The sequence below is a fragment of the Scyliorhinus canicula genome, chromosome 10, assembly GCF_902713615.1.
Source record: "Scyliorhinus canicula chromosome 10, sScyCan1.1, whole genome shotgun sequence".
NCBI lineage: Eukaryota > Metazoa > Chordata > Chondrichthyes > Carcharhiniformes > Scyliorhinidae > Scyliorhinus > Scyliorhinus canicula.
The window spans coordinates 141,326,987-141,342,209 of NC_052155.1; the positions used below are offsets into that span (position 1 = coordinate 141,326,987).

Consider the following 15,223-nt stretch of genomic DNA (forward strand, 5'->3'; position numbering starts at 1 on the left):
GCAAACGTTTTGTGGCGTGATTACTTCACTGATGGACTTGCCAAAGAACTGTCAAAAATTTCAATGGACAGTGGACTTTCAACAGGCATGTGACTGCCTGAAAGCTGTGATAACCGATGCTCCTGTATTGGAGAATTGCAAGGGACTTGCAAATATCTAACTTTAAAGAGAATTGCTGAGGCGTTGTGGAATGGATGGATCGTGCATTGACTTTCTTGTTCAAAGAGACTGTCAATCAAGAAGGATTTCAGTTGGAGGAAGAAGAACGGGAAAGATGGACTTTATTATTATGCCTGTTTGCGTGTGTTTTGTTTTGTAAAAGGAAAAAGTATATTTACTGTGTACATTTCTTAGTGGATGGTGCAAAAGTGAAAAATGAAACCATCTTGAAGTTGATGGTTTATTTTTTTTTCTTGGGGGAGGTGTCATGTGAGAGTACCTTTAAGAAATGATTGTTTAAGCAATGTACCTTAAAGAAATGGAGCAGCTCATATTACTGAAGTGATGTCAGAGGGTGGGGGTAGCTCAGTTGAGCTCACTTCTGTTTTTTTAGTTTCATAGAACATAGAACAGTACAGCACAGAACAGGCCCTTCGGCCCTCGATGTTGTGCCGAGCAATGATCACCCTACTCAAACCCACGTATCCACCCTATACACGTAACCCAACAGCCCCCCCACCCCCTTTCCCTTATTTTTTAGGACCCTACGGGCAATTTAGCGTGGCCAATCCACCTAACCCGCACATCTTTGGACTGTGGGAGGAAACCGGAGCACCCGGAGGAAACCCACGCACACACGGGGAGGACGTGCAGACAGACAGTGACCCAGCCGGGAATCGAACCTGGGACCCTGGAGCTGTGAAGCATTTATGCTAACCACCATGCTACCGTGCTTCAGTTTGAGAGAGCAGCTGAAAAGTGCCTGGTTGGTTTGCTGTGGGTTGTTTGAAAGGAAAAGCCAGTTTTGAGGAAAAGAGCTTGGGTGTGTCTGTGTTTGCAGTGAGCTTGATCTGCGATGATCTCTGCCATGAAACACTATCTCTGAATCATTTGGGTGATTTAAACTCATAATAGTAATGTCTTTAACCTGATTTGTTTCTGTTTAAAGGTGTTAAGTCTTTTGGAGGTTTGAAGGAACATTTTGAGGGATTATTTAGTGTTGCATTATTTTCGGGATTATCTTTGAAGTAAGGGGTGTTAAGAGATCCAATATTTATTTTAAAAGGTTAAGTTGAATTCATCGAATAAACATTGTTTTGTGTTAAAAACCACGTGTCCATAATTGTAATACCATACCTAGGGAACAAGCCGTGTGCTTCAAAAGCAACAATACATTAAAGGGAGAGGTTGGTTGAACTCCAGGATACATTTTGGGGTTCTGAAAACGCTGCTCCCATAACACAAGGGAAATGCCAATTTGGGGGAAGCACAGATTTGAGCCAGGGAAGTGGGATGGAAATTTTCAGAAATGGGAGGAGAAAGGGATTAATACACTAAAAGATTTGTTTCTTTGGGGTCGGTTTGCAGGATTGAAGGAGCTGGAAGCGAAGTATTGACTGGAGCAGGGGGAAATGTTTAGATACATGCAGGTTCGAGAAAGGATATACACAGATTCCCGGTGGAGCCGGCCTCCACATTGCTGGAGGTGGTGCTGATGACAGGGGGACTGGAGAAGGGGGTAGTGTCAGAGATTTACAGAGCTATTTTGGAAGAGAAGGCACCACTAGAAGGGATTAAAGCAAAGTGAGAGGAAGAATTGGGAGAGGGTATGGAGGAGGGGTTCTGGTGTGAGGTGCTCCGGAGGGTGAACGCCTGCACCTCATGTGCGAGGTTGGGGCTTATACAGCAGGTGGTATACAGAGCACACCTTACGAGGGCGAGGATGGGCCGAATCTTTGAAGGAGTAGAAGATGGGTGTGAATGTTTTTTTTGGGGGGGGCCAAACTGAAGTGGTGCACGTGGGACCCCGGGAGGCCATATTCGGGTGTCGGACCAGCCAGAGTTGGAAACGGGTACAGAGGCAGATGTTGTAGCCTTCGCCTCGTTGATCGCCCAAAGGTGGATCCTGATGGGTTGGAGAGCAACCTCTCCACCCTGTGCCCTTGCGTGGCGGGGTGACCTGTTGGAATTCTTGACTCGTGAGAAGGTTAAGTTTAAGCTGAAGGGAAGGATGAAGGGGTCTACAATTCATGGGCATTATTCATTGTGCACTTTCAAGAATTGGATAACATTGAACCTTAGTTGGGACGGGTGGGTGGGAGGATTGGGGGGGGAGGCTGTGTGTGTTAATGGTGACTATGGGTGATTCCTGATTCCTTTTTGTCATTTGTTTAGGTGAACATGCGGGCTAATGTTTGGGTTTGGTGGGAGGATGGGATCATTGTTATTGATATGGGGATTTGCATATTTGTTACTGATTATCGTTTATTGTTGGTGGGTGTAAATTTGGGAGAAAATGTGGAAAAGGAGGAGAATAAAAATATTTTTAAAAAGACAGATATAAATAGGTTCTTGATTAATAAGGGGATCTGGGGTTATGGAGAGAAGACAGGAGAATGGAGATGATAAAATATCAGCCATGATTGAATGGTGGAGCAGATTCGAAGGGCCGAGTGGCCTAATTCTGTCCCTATGTCTTATGGTCTTATACATAGAAACTCTTATACAGAGAGACTGTCAGACAGAGAGACCCTCATACATAGAAAATCTCATACAGAGGAACCCTCATACACAGAGACCCTCATACAGAGAGACCCTCATACAGAGACCCTCACACAGAGAGACCCTCACACAGAGAGACCCTCACACAGAGAGACCCTCATACAGAGAGACCCTCATACAGAGAGACCCTCATACATAGAAAACCTCATACAGAGGAACCCTCATACAGAGAGACCCTCATACAGAGACCCTCACACAGAGAGACCCTCACACAGAGAGACCCTCATACAGAGAGACCCTCATACATAGAACTCATACAGAGAGACCCTCATAGAGGGAGATCCTCATACAGAAATCCTCATACAGAGATAGAAATGGCAAGATTAGGGAACCATGGATGACGGGTGAAATTGTGAGACTAGCTAAGATGAAAAAGGAAGCATAAATAAGATCGAGGCAACTCAAAACTGATGAAGCTTTGGAGGAATATCGGGAAAGTAGGACGAATCTCAAAAGCGCAATAAAGAAGGCTAAAAGGGGTCATGAAATATCTTTGGCTAACAGGGTTAAGGAAAATCCCAAAGCCTTTTATTCGTATGTAAGGAGCAAGAGGGTAACTAGAGAAAGGATTGGCCCACTCAAAGACAAAAGAGGGAATTTATGCGTGGACTCAGAGGAAATGGGTGAGATTCTTAATGAGTACTTTGCATCTGTATTCACAAAGGAGAGGGACAAGACGGATGTTGAGGCTAGGGATGGATGTTTAAATACACTAGGTCAAGTTGTCATACGGAAGGGGGAAATTTTGGATATTCTAAAAGACATTAAGGTGGACAAGTGCCTAGGACCGGATGGGATTTATCCCAGGTTACTGAGGGAAGCGAGGGCCGAAATAGCTGGGGCCTCAACAGATATCTTTACAGCATCCTTGAGCATGGGTGAGGTCCCGGAGGATTGGAGAATTGCTAATGTTGTCTTTGTTTAAGAAAGGTTGCAGGGAAAATCCAGGGAATTATAGACCTGTGAGCTTGACGACAGTGGTAGGCAAACTGTTGGAGAAGATACTGAGGGATAGGATCGATTCACATTGGGAAGAAAATAGACTTATCAATGATAGGCAGCATGGTTTTGTGCAGGGAAGGTCATGCCTTACAAACCTAATAGAATTCTTTGAGGAAGTGACAAAGTTAATTGATGATGGAAGGGCTGTAGATGTCATATACATGGACTTCAGTAAGGCTTTTGATAAGTTTTCCCAGGGCAGGTTGATGGAAAAAGTGAAGTCGTATGGGGTTCAGGGTGTACTAGCTAGATGGATAAAGAACTGGCTGGGTAACAGGAGACAGAGAGTAATGGTGAAAGGCAGTGTCTCAAAATGGAGAAGGGTGACTAGTGGTGTTCAACAGGGATCCGTGTTCGGACCACTGTTGTTTGTGATATACATAAATGACCTGGACGAAGGTATAGGTGGTCTGATTAGCAAGTTTGCAGATGATACTAAGATTGGTGGAGTTGCAGATAGCGAGGAGGACTGCCAGAGAATACAACAAAATATAGATCGATTGGAGAGTTGGGCAGCGAAATGGCAGATGGAGTTCAATCCAGGCAAATGCGAGGTGATGCATTTTGGAAGATCAAATTCAAGAGCGGACTATATGGTCAATTGAAGGGTCCTGGGGAAAATTGATGTACAGAGAGATCTGGGAGTTCAGGTCCATTGTACCCTGAAGGTGGCAACGCAGGTTGATAGAGTAGTCAAGAAGGCATATAGCATGCTTGCCTTCATCGGATGGGGTATTGAGTACAAGAGTCGGCAGGTAATGTTACAGTTGTAGCGGACTTTGGTTAGGCCACATTTGGAATACTGCGTGCAGTTCTGGTCGCCACATTACCAGAAGGATGTGGATGCTTTAGAGAGTGTGCAGAGGAGGTTCACAAGGATGTTGCCTGGTATGGAGGGGGCTAGCTCTGAAGAAAGGTTGAGTAGATTAGGATTGTTTTCATTGGAAAGACGGAGGTTGAGGGGGAGACCTGATTGAGGTCTACAAAATTATGAGAGGTATGGACAGGCTGGATAGCAACAAGCTTTTTCCAAGAGTGGGTGTGTCAGTTACAAGGGGTCACAATTTCAAAGTGAGAGGGGGAAAGTTTAAGGGAGATGTGCGTGGAAAGTTTTTTATGCAGAGGGTGGTGGGTGCCTGGAACGCTTTGCCAGCGGAGATGGTAGAGGCGGGTACGATAGCATCACTTAAGAGGCATCTAGACGGGTATATGAACGGGCGGGGAACAGAGGGAGTAGACCTTGGAAAATAGGAGACAGGTTTAGATAAAGGATCTGGATCGGCGCAGGCAGGGAGGGCCGAAGGGCCTGTTCCTGTGCTGTAATTTCCTTTGTTCTTTGTTCATACAGAGATCCTCATTCAGAGAGACCAGAATGCAGAGACCCTCATGCAGAGAGCCTCATACACAGAGACCCTCAGAGACAGAGACCCAAATATAGAGACCCGTATACAGAGACCCTCATCGAGAAACTCTCATAAAGGATGTCATCATAGGGATAAACAGACAGCCCCTCATACAGAAAGACCGTCAGATTTTAGGGAGTTAGGAGATAAGTTAAAAAGTAGGACCTCAAAGGTAGTAATCTCAGGATTGCTACCTGTGCCACGAGACAGTCAGAGTAGAAAATCAAGAAGAGTCATAATGAATACGTGGCTTGAGAGATGGTGCAGGATGGTGCAGAGATGGTGCGGGGAGGGGGGGGGGGGGGGGGGTCAGATTTTTGGGCCATTGGAACCGGTTCTGGGGGCGGTGGGACCATTCAAATCGGATGGTCTACACCTGGGCAGGACTGGAACCAATGTCCTAGGGGGTGCTTTTGCTAGGGGAGGTTTTAAACTAATGTGGCAGGGAGATGGGAACCAGATTAGGAAATTAGAAGTCAGTAAAGAGGCAGCAACTAAAGCCAGTAAGGTACTAGATATTAAACTCAATGTGACTAAGGGGAAGAGTACACAGGGAAGAGATGATGAACGCAAAGTGGTCTGAAGTGCATTTGTTTTAATGTGAGAAGTGTAGCAGGTAAGGCAGATGAACTGAGGGCTTGGATTAGTACATGGGAATATGATGTTATTGGTATTACTGAGACTTGGTTGAGGTAAGAGCAAAACTGGCAACGAAATATCCCAGGGTATGGATGCTTCAGGAGGGACAGAGAGGGAGGCAAAAGGGGTGGATAAGTTGCATTGCTGGTCAGAGATGATATCACATCTGTGATTAAGGAGGGCACGATGGAGGATTCGAGCACTGAGGCAATATGGGTAGAGCTAAGAAACAGGAAGGGTGCAGTAACATTGTTCGGACTTTACTACAGGCCTCCCAAAAGCGAGCGTGAAGTAGAGGTACAAATATGTGGAATTATAGCAAAATGTAGGAGCAATAGGGTGGTCGTGATGGGAGATTTTAACTTCCCCAACATTGAATGGGACTCATGTAATGTTGGAGCAGAATTTGTAAGGAGCATCCAGGAGAGTTTTTTAGAGCAGGATGTAAATAGTCCAACTCGGGAAGGGGCCATACTGGACATGGTATTGGGGAATGATCCCGGCCAGGTGGTTGAAGTTTCAGTCGGTTATTACTTTGGGAATAGCGATCACAATTCCGTAAGTTTTAGAATACTCATGGACAAAGACGAGAGTGGTCCGAAAGGAAGAGTGCTAAATTGGGGAAACGCCAAGTATAACAAAATTCGGCAGGAGCTCGGGAATGTGGATTGGGAGCAGCTGTTTAAGGGTAAATCCACATTTGAAATGTGGGAGTCTTTTAAGGAAAGGTTGATTAGAGTGCAGGACAGACGAATAGATAGAGTAGACAGTCAGAGACCTTTTCCCCGGGTGGAACAAACCATTACAAGGTGCAGCACGGTGGCATGGTGGTTAGCATAAATGCTTCACAGCTCCAGGGTCCCAGGTTCGATTCCCAGCTGGGTCACTGTCTGTGCGGAGTCTGCACGTCCTCCCCGTGTGTGCGTGGGTTTCCTCCGGGTGCTCCGGTTTCCTCCCACAGTCCAAAGATGTGCGGGTTAGGTGGATTGGCCATGTTAAATTACCCGTAGTGTCCTAAAAAGTAAGGTGGGGGGGGGGGTTGTTGGGTTACAGGTATAGGGTGGAAACATGGGTTTGAGTAGGGTGATCATTGCTCGGCACAACATCGAGGGCCGAAGGGCCTGTTCTGTGCTGTACTGTTCTATGTTCTATGTTAAGGGCAGCACGGTAGCATTGTGGATAGCACAATTGCTTCACACCTCCAGGATCCCAGGTTCGATTCCGGCTTGGGTCACTGTCTGTGCGGAGTCTGCACATCCTCCCCGTGTGTGCGTGGGTTTATAAGATGATCAGGGGAATAGATAGAGTAGACAGTCAGAGACTTTTTCCCCGGGCGGAACAAACCATTACAAGGTGACATAAATTTAAGGTAAATGGTGGAAGATATAGGGGGGGATGTCAGAGGTAGGTTCTTTACCCAGAGAGTAGTGGGGGCGTGGAATGCACTGCCTGTGGAAGTAGTTGAGTCGGAAACGTTACGTACCTTCAAGCAGCTATTGGATAGGTACATGGATTAGGGTAGAATAATGGAGTGTAGATTATTTCTTCTTAAGGGCAGCATGGTAGCATTGTGGATAGCACAATTGCTTCATAGCTCCAGGGTCCCAAGTTCGATTTTGACTTGGGTTACTGTCTGTGTGGAGTCTGCATGCCCTCCCTGTGTGTGCGTGGGTTTCGTCCGGGTGCTCCGGTTTCCTCCCACAGTCCAAAGATGTTCAGGATGGGTGGATTGGCCATGATAAATTGCCCTTAGTATCCAAAATTCTATGATTAACCTAGGACAATAGTTCGGCACAACATTGTGGGCCGAAGGGCCTGTTCTGTGCTGTATTTCTCTATTTCTCTATTTCAGGGCCTAGGCCAGCATCGGCGGGGTGTGCGCCGTGCCAGCCAGTGCTGAAGGGGTTGGAGCCGCACCAACCAGCGGCAAAGGGCCTCTGCCGGCTGGTGCAAGTTGCCGCATACGCAGGAGCACCAGCGTGCGCTGCCATCATCCCAGCGCATGCGCAGGGCGGTTCTCCGCGCCGGCCATGGTGGACCGTGACACCAGCCGGCATGGAGGGAAAAAGTGCCCCCACGGCACAGGCCCTCCCGCGGATCGGTGGGCCACGCCACGATCGCAGGCCAGGCCACCATGGTGCTCCCCCCGGGGCAAGAGACTCCCCCCCCCCCCCCCCCCCCCCCCCCGAGGACGCCGCAGGCCGCCCGCAGAACCAGGTTCCGCCGGTACAGACCTGGTGTAATATACGCTGGCAGGACCCGTCGAAAACGGCCGGCCACTCAGCTCATCGAGTGCCGGAGAATCGCCGGGGGGCGCGCTGCCAACGGCCCCCGAATGACGCGATTCCCGTCCCCGCCGAAAAACCAGTGGCGAAGAATCCGGCAGCCGCCGTCGGGGCAGGATTCACGCCGCCCCCCTGCCGATTCTCCGGCCCGGCGGGAGGTGTCAGCGAATCCCGCCCATTAACTTTTTTCACACTCCTTTTTTTAATCGACCTCATTCCATGTTTTCAGATTAATTTCAGTGCTTTAAAGACAGCTTCACAAGGGCAACTAGGCATGTTCAATAAATATTGACCTTGTCACTGACATCCACATCCTGAAAAATGTTAAAGGAATGCTTAGATTCTCTTTGAAGAGGATTAAGCTGATACATTACATATGTTACGTGGGTGACTCTCAGTGCCCTCAGGACAACCATGAATGAGCAACAAATGCTGATTTACCAGTGATGATCACATCCTGACAATGAGTAATGATTGACAGCCTTTTGACTTTTTTCTGAGTGTTTACCATTCTCTTTTTTTATAGAAAATATTTTATTGAAGCATTTGTAATTTTCACAAATTAACCTGTTGACATTTCTACAACAACCGCGTGGGTCGATGCACAAAATATCCCCTAAAAGAACAACAAACAATAAACCACGTCCCCACTTCTCCCGCCCTGTCCCCAATTACCCATATACTCAGTTCCCTGTCCTTATTTAACATTACCATGCCTCCTGTTTTCCTCACCCCCGCCCCCCGCTTTTCCCTTTCCCCCTGACTGCTGACGTTCAATTTTTGTTAAAGAAATTGATGAACGGCTGCCAACTCCGGGTGAATCCCTGAATTGATACTCTCAGACTGAACTTGATTTTCTCCAGGCTGAGAAACTCTACCATATCACTGACCCACACTCCTGTCTTCGGGGGCTCTCAGTCCCTCCATCTCAGCAAGATCTGTCTCCGGGCCACCAGGGAGGAGAAGGCCAGAATATCAGCCTCCCTCCTCCCCTTTGCCCCCGGATCCTCCGACACCCCAAATATTGCCAGTTCTGGACTCAGAGTTACCCTCCCTTCCAGGACTTCTGACATAACACCCGCAAGCCTCTGCCGGAATTCTCTCAGTTTCGGACATACCCAAAATATATGAACATGGTTGGCCGGGCGACCCCCACACCATCCACAGCTGTCCTCCACATCCTCGAAGAACCTACTGATCTAGGCTACCATTATGTGGGCCCTGTGGACTTCCTTGAACTGAATCAAGCTGAGTCTAGCACAGGACGAGGATGCATTTACCCTTTTCAAGGCTTTTTCCAGTTCAGTTTTCAGCTTCCCTCCAAACTCCTCATCCCACTTCCTCTTCAACTCTCTGATAGGGGCCCCTTCCCACTCTAACAATCTAACATTCTAACAATCTCCGAAACCTTCCCACCTCCAACCCCTGTTTTTGACAGCACTTTATCCTGTAGTCCCCTCAGGGGGAGGCGAGGAAAGCTTGGAACCTGCCTCCGTACAAAGTCCCGCACTGGAAGGTACCGAAACCTGTTCCCATCTGGCAAATCAAACTCCTCCTCTAATGTCTCCAAGGTTGGAAAGCCTTCCTGGATGAATAGATCCCCAAAACTCTCAATCCCTGCCCACTGCCATACCTTAAAGCCCCCATCCAGCCCCATCGGGACAAACCAGTGATTGTCACAGATTGGTGACCACATGGATTCCCCCTCCAGTTTCCCCCCTCCATTGCCCCCATGAATTTACGATTCTCAGAGTTATTCCACGTTTTATTAGCCAAAATGACACCTGTAGACTCACTGGCTCTTAATTTATACACAAAAGATGAACAAATTAATAATCAGAACCCTCCTGAACATGCTGTTTCATCTGCAAAAACAGTATCAGTCCCAGTACGTGCTAATGCACAATTTGGTTTTATTAAAGTTTGATTTTTAAATTGTGTAAAATCCAATTCCATTTTATTCTGCAGTTCAGAAGAAAAACATTAACATCATTCCTACACAGGTTTGTATGAAACAACAAACCAACACGATGTCAACCTCCCAGAGAAAGCCAATTTGATTATTGTAAACTGAGAGTGCGGTTGGTGAGGGAAATAGAAAGTTCAGTTTCACATGTGGAGAGAGGAATGGAAGGTGGGCCAAGTGTGATGAGGGAGGTGAGGAAAATATTACTAAATGTTTGAGTGGAGGGGAAATATGTAGTATTGGCAACGCTAATCTGGTGGCACGGAGAGAGTTGTTTCCACTTGTTGATGAATTATTAACAAGACAGCCGAGAACGAGGATTCCTACTCGAAAAATGAAGGAGGAAGTTGGACAAAATGTTTTTACTACAGAAGGGAAATTCAAAATGGAGTGTTTTATCACAAGAGATTTTTGGAGTAAAGATAGAAACATCATTTAAAAAAGGAATTAAATCAACATTTCAAAATAAAAAAATAAAAAAATCCATGGAAACAATATTGGCCCATCACTATCAATCCATCTCATGGCAGCCAGTCTCATGGCACCGTGGCTGGCTCTGCTGCACAGAAGGGCGGGAAAAAGACTGGCGATGCTATAGTCATAGAATTTACAGTGCAGAAGGTGGCCATTCGGCCCATCGAGTCTGCACCGGCTCTTGGAAAGAGCACCCGACCCAAGGCCCACACCTCCACCCGATCCCCATAACCCAGCAACCCCACCCAACACCAAGGACAATTTTGGACGCTAAGGGCAATTTAACTTGGCCAATCCACCTAACCTGCACATCGTTGGACTGTGGGAGAAACCGGAACACCCGGAGAAAACCGACGTACACACGGGGAGGATGTGGAGACTCTGCACAGACAGTGACCCAAGCCGGAATCGAACCTGTGACCCTGAAGCTGTGAAGCAATTGTGCTATCCACAATGCTACTGTGCTGCCCGAATCATAGGGGATTCAATCGTAAGGGGAGTAGACAGGCATATCTGTGGTCGAAAACGAGACTCCCGAATGGTATGTTGCCTCCCGGGTGCACGGGTCAGGGATGTCTCAGATCGGCTGCAGGACATACTGAAGGGGGAGGGTGAACAACCAGTTGTCGTGGTGCATATAGGCACTTAATGAAATAGGTAAAAAATGGGATACGGTCCTACAATCAGAATTTAGGGAGTTAAGTTTAAAAAGTAGGACCTCAAAGGTAGTAATCTCAGGATTGCTACCAGTGCCACTAGACAGTCAGAGTAGAAATTCAAGAATAGTCAGAATGAATACGTGGCTTGACAGATGGTGCAGGAGGGAAATGTTCAAATTTTTGGGACATTGGAACCGGTTCTGGGGGCGGTGGGACCATTACAAATCGGATGGTCTACACCTGGGCAGGACTGGATTCAATGTCCAAGAGGGTGCTTTTGCTAACACTGTTGGGGAGGTTGTATACTAATGTGGCAGGGGGGTGGGAAACAGATTAGGAAGTAAGAGGTCAGTAAAGAGGCAGCAACTAAAGCCAGTAAGGTACTAGATAATAAACTCAATGTGACTAAGGGGAAGAGTAGACAGGGAAGAGATGATGAACGCAAAGGGACAGGTGGTCTGATGTGCATTTGTTTTAATGCGAGAAGTGTAGCAGTTAAGGCAGATGAATTTAGGGCTTGGATTAGTACCTGGGAATATGATGTAATTGGTATTACTGAGACTTGTTTGAGGGAAGGGCAAGACTGGCAACGAAATATCCCAGGGTATGGATGCTTCAGGAGGGATAGAGAGGGAGGCAAAAGGGGTGGAGGAGTTACATTACTGGTCAGAGATTATATCACAGCTGTGATTAAGGAGGGCACGATGGAGGATTCGAGCACTGAGGCAATATGGGTAGAGCTAAGAAATAGGAAGGGTTCAGTAACATTGTTGGGACTTTACTACATGCATCCCAAAAGCGAGCGTGAAGTAGAGGTACAAATATGTAGACAGGGCAGCACGGTAGCAAGGGCAGCAGGGTAGCATTGTGGATAGCACAATCGCTTCACAGCTCCAGGGTCCCAGGTTCAATTCCGGCTTGGGTCACTGTCTGTGCGGAGTCTGCACATCCTCCCGTGTGTGCGTGGGTTTCCTCCGGGTGCTCCGGTTTCCTCCCACAGTCTAAAGATGTTCAGGTTAGGTGGATTGGCCATGATAAATTGCCCCTAGTGTCCAAAATTGCCCTTAGTGTTGGGTGGGGTTGCTGGGTTGTGGGGATGGGGTGGAGGTGTTGACCTTGGGTAGTGTGCTCTTTCCAGGAACCGGTGCAGACTTGATGGGCCGAATGGCCTCCTTCTGCACTGTAAATTCTATGATTATAGAAAAATGTTGGAGTAATAGGGTGGTCGTGATGAGAGATTTTAACTTCCCCAACATTGAATGGGACTCATGTAGTGTTGGAGGCGTAGATGGAGCAGAATTTGTAAGGAGCATCCAGGAGAGTTTTTTGGAGCAGTACGTAAATAGTCCAACTCGGGAAGGGACCTTACTGGACCTGGTATTGGGGAATGATCCCGGCCAGGTGGTTGAAGGTTCAGTCGGTGATTACTTTGGGAATAGCGATCACAATTCCGTAAATTTTAGAATACTCATGGACAAAGGCGAGAGTGGTCCTAAAGGAAGAGTGCTAAATTGGGGAAAGGCCAAATATGACAAAATTCTGCAGGAGCGAGGGAATGTGGATTGGGAGCAGCTGTTTGTGGGTAAATCCACATTTGAAATGTGGGAGTCTTTTAAGGAAAGGTTGATTAGAGTGGAGGACTGACATGTCCCTGTGAAAATGAGGAATAGAAATGGCAAGATTAGGGAACCATGGATGACGGACGGAATTGTGAGACTAGCTAACATGAAAAAGGAAGCATACATAAGATCTAGGCGACTTAAAACGGATGACGCTTTGGAGGAATATCGGGAAAGTAGGACAAATCTCAAACGCGCAATAAAGAGGGCGAAAAGCGGTCATGAAATATCTTTGGCTAACAGGGTTAAGGAAAATCCCAAAGCCTTTTATTCGTATATAAGGAGCAAGAGGGTAACTAGAGAAAGGATTGGCCCACTCAAAGACACAAGAGGGAATTCATGCGTGGAGTCAGAGGAAATGGGTGAGATTCTTAATGAGTACTTTGCATCTGTATTCACCAAGGAGAGGGACATGACGGATGTTGAGGTTAGGGATGGATGTTTAAATACTCTAGGTCAAGTCGGCATAAGGAAGGGAGAGGCTTTGGGCATTAAGCTGGACAAGTCCCCAGGTCCGGATGGGATCTATCCCAGGTTACTGAGGGAAGCGAGGGACGAAATAGCTGGGGCCTTAACAGAATTGCTAATGTTGTCTTTGTTTAAGAAAGGTTGCAGGGATAATCCAGGGAACTATAGACCTCTGAGCTTGACGTCAATGGTAGGCAAACTGTTGGAGAAGATACTGAGGGATAGGATCTATTCACATTTGGAAGAAAATAGACTTATCAGTGATAGGCAGCATGGTTTTGTGCAGGGAAGGTCATGCCTTACAAACCTAATAGAATTCTTTGAGGAAGTGACAAAGTTGATTGATGAGGGAAGGGCTGTAGATGTCATATACATGGACTTCAGTCAGGCGTTTGATAAAGTTTCCCATGGCAGTTGATGGAAAAAGTGAAGTCGTATGGGGTTCAGGGTGCACTAGCTAGATGGATAAAGAACTGGCTGGGCAACAGGGGACAGAGAGTAGTGGTGGCAGGAGTGTCTCAAAATGGAGAAAGGTAACTAGTGGTGTTCCACAGGGATCCGTGCTCGGACCACTGTTGCTTGTGATATGCATAAATTATCTGGACGAAGGTATAGGTGGCCTGATGAGCAAGTTTGCAGATGATACTAAGATTGGTGGCATTGCAGATAGCGAGGAGGACTGTCAGAGAATACAGCAAAATATAGATAGATTGGAGAGTTGGGCAGAGAAATGGCAGATGGAGTTCAATCCAGGCAAATGCGAGGTGATGAATTTTGGAAGATCAAATTCAAGAACGGACCATACGGTCAATGGAAGAGTGCTGGGGAAAATTGATGTACAGAGAGATCTGGGAGTTCAGGTCCATTGTACCCTGAAGGTGGCAACGCAGGTTGATAGAGTGGTCAAGAAGGCATACAGCATGCTTGCCTTCATCGGACGGGGTATTGAGTACAAGAGTCGGCAGGTCATATTACAGTTGTATAGGACTTTGGTTAGGCCACATTTGGAATACTGCGTGCAGTTCTGGTCGCCACATTACCAGAAGGATGTGGATGCTTTAGAGAGGGTGCAGAGGAGGTTCACCACGATGTTGCCTGGTATGGAGGGTGCTAGCTATGAAGAAAGGTTGAGTCGATTAGGATTGTTATCGTTGGAAAGACGGAGGTTGAGGGGGGACTCGATTACGGTCTACAAAAGTATGATAGGTATGGACAGGGTGGATAGCAACAAGCTTTTTCCAAGATTGGGGGTGTCAATTACAAGGGGTCACGATATCAAGGTAAGAGGGGGAAAGTTTAAGGGAGATGTGCGTGGAACATTTTTGTATGCAGAGGGTGGTGGGTGCCTGGAACGCTTTGCCAGCGGAGGTGGTAGAGGCGGGCACGATAGCATCATTTAAGATGCATCTAGACAGATATATGAATGGGCGGAGAACAGAGAGAAGTCGACCTTGTAAAATAGACAACGGGTTTAGATAAAGGATCTGGATCGGCGCAGGCTGGGAGGGCCGAAGGGTCTGTTCCTGTGCTGTAGTTTTCTTTCTTTGTTTTGTTTTTTTGTTTATCTACCCATATAAATTGATAACCCTTCCTGATAACAGAGTGTGCACCTCGTGGAATTTAGGTCTTGTTCCTGATAATCTGGAATTTAGCAGAAGGCAACTCATTTCAAACATTCTCAGTTCCCAACAAATGTGAAAAGTAATCTGCTTTCATAAAAAACAGATCTAGGCCTCTCCTATCCATCAGCAATATTGTTCTTCCAATTCTCAGGTTAATAATTTACCTTTCTGCCTTTCTCGCCGTAAAGGTCTTCACTTCCAGATCCAATTTCTCCTTTAGGACCTGGCAGGCTGTGGTCATCCTCTGCACCGCTTTGGCCAGGAGATCCTAGATACAAGCTCAATTCAGTAAATTAACATTAAAACTTGTATGAAGGGGAAATCATTAGCTCTCATGTCACAGTGATTCTTTCTTGGTAAATTAA

At 46.8% G+C, this 15,223-nt stretch overlaps 1 protein-coding gene across 6 annotated transcripts in view; it reads right to left on the reverse strand.

Annotated features, from left to right (window-relative positions):
• LOC119972690 (collagen alpha-1(XV) chain-like) overlaps positions 1-15,223 on the reverse strand; it is a 521,348-nt gene that overhangs the window by 288,319 nt on the left and 217,806 nt on the right. For all 6 annotated transcript variants that reach the window (XM_038809807.1, XM_038809806.1, XM_038809803.1 and 3 more), the window contains one exon: positions 15,023-15,126. In XM_038809807.1, coding sequence (XP_038665735.1) covers positions 15,023-15,126 — 104 coding nt within the window. The remainder of the gene's footprint in view (positions 1-15,022; positions 15,127-15,223) is intronic.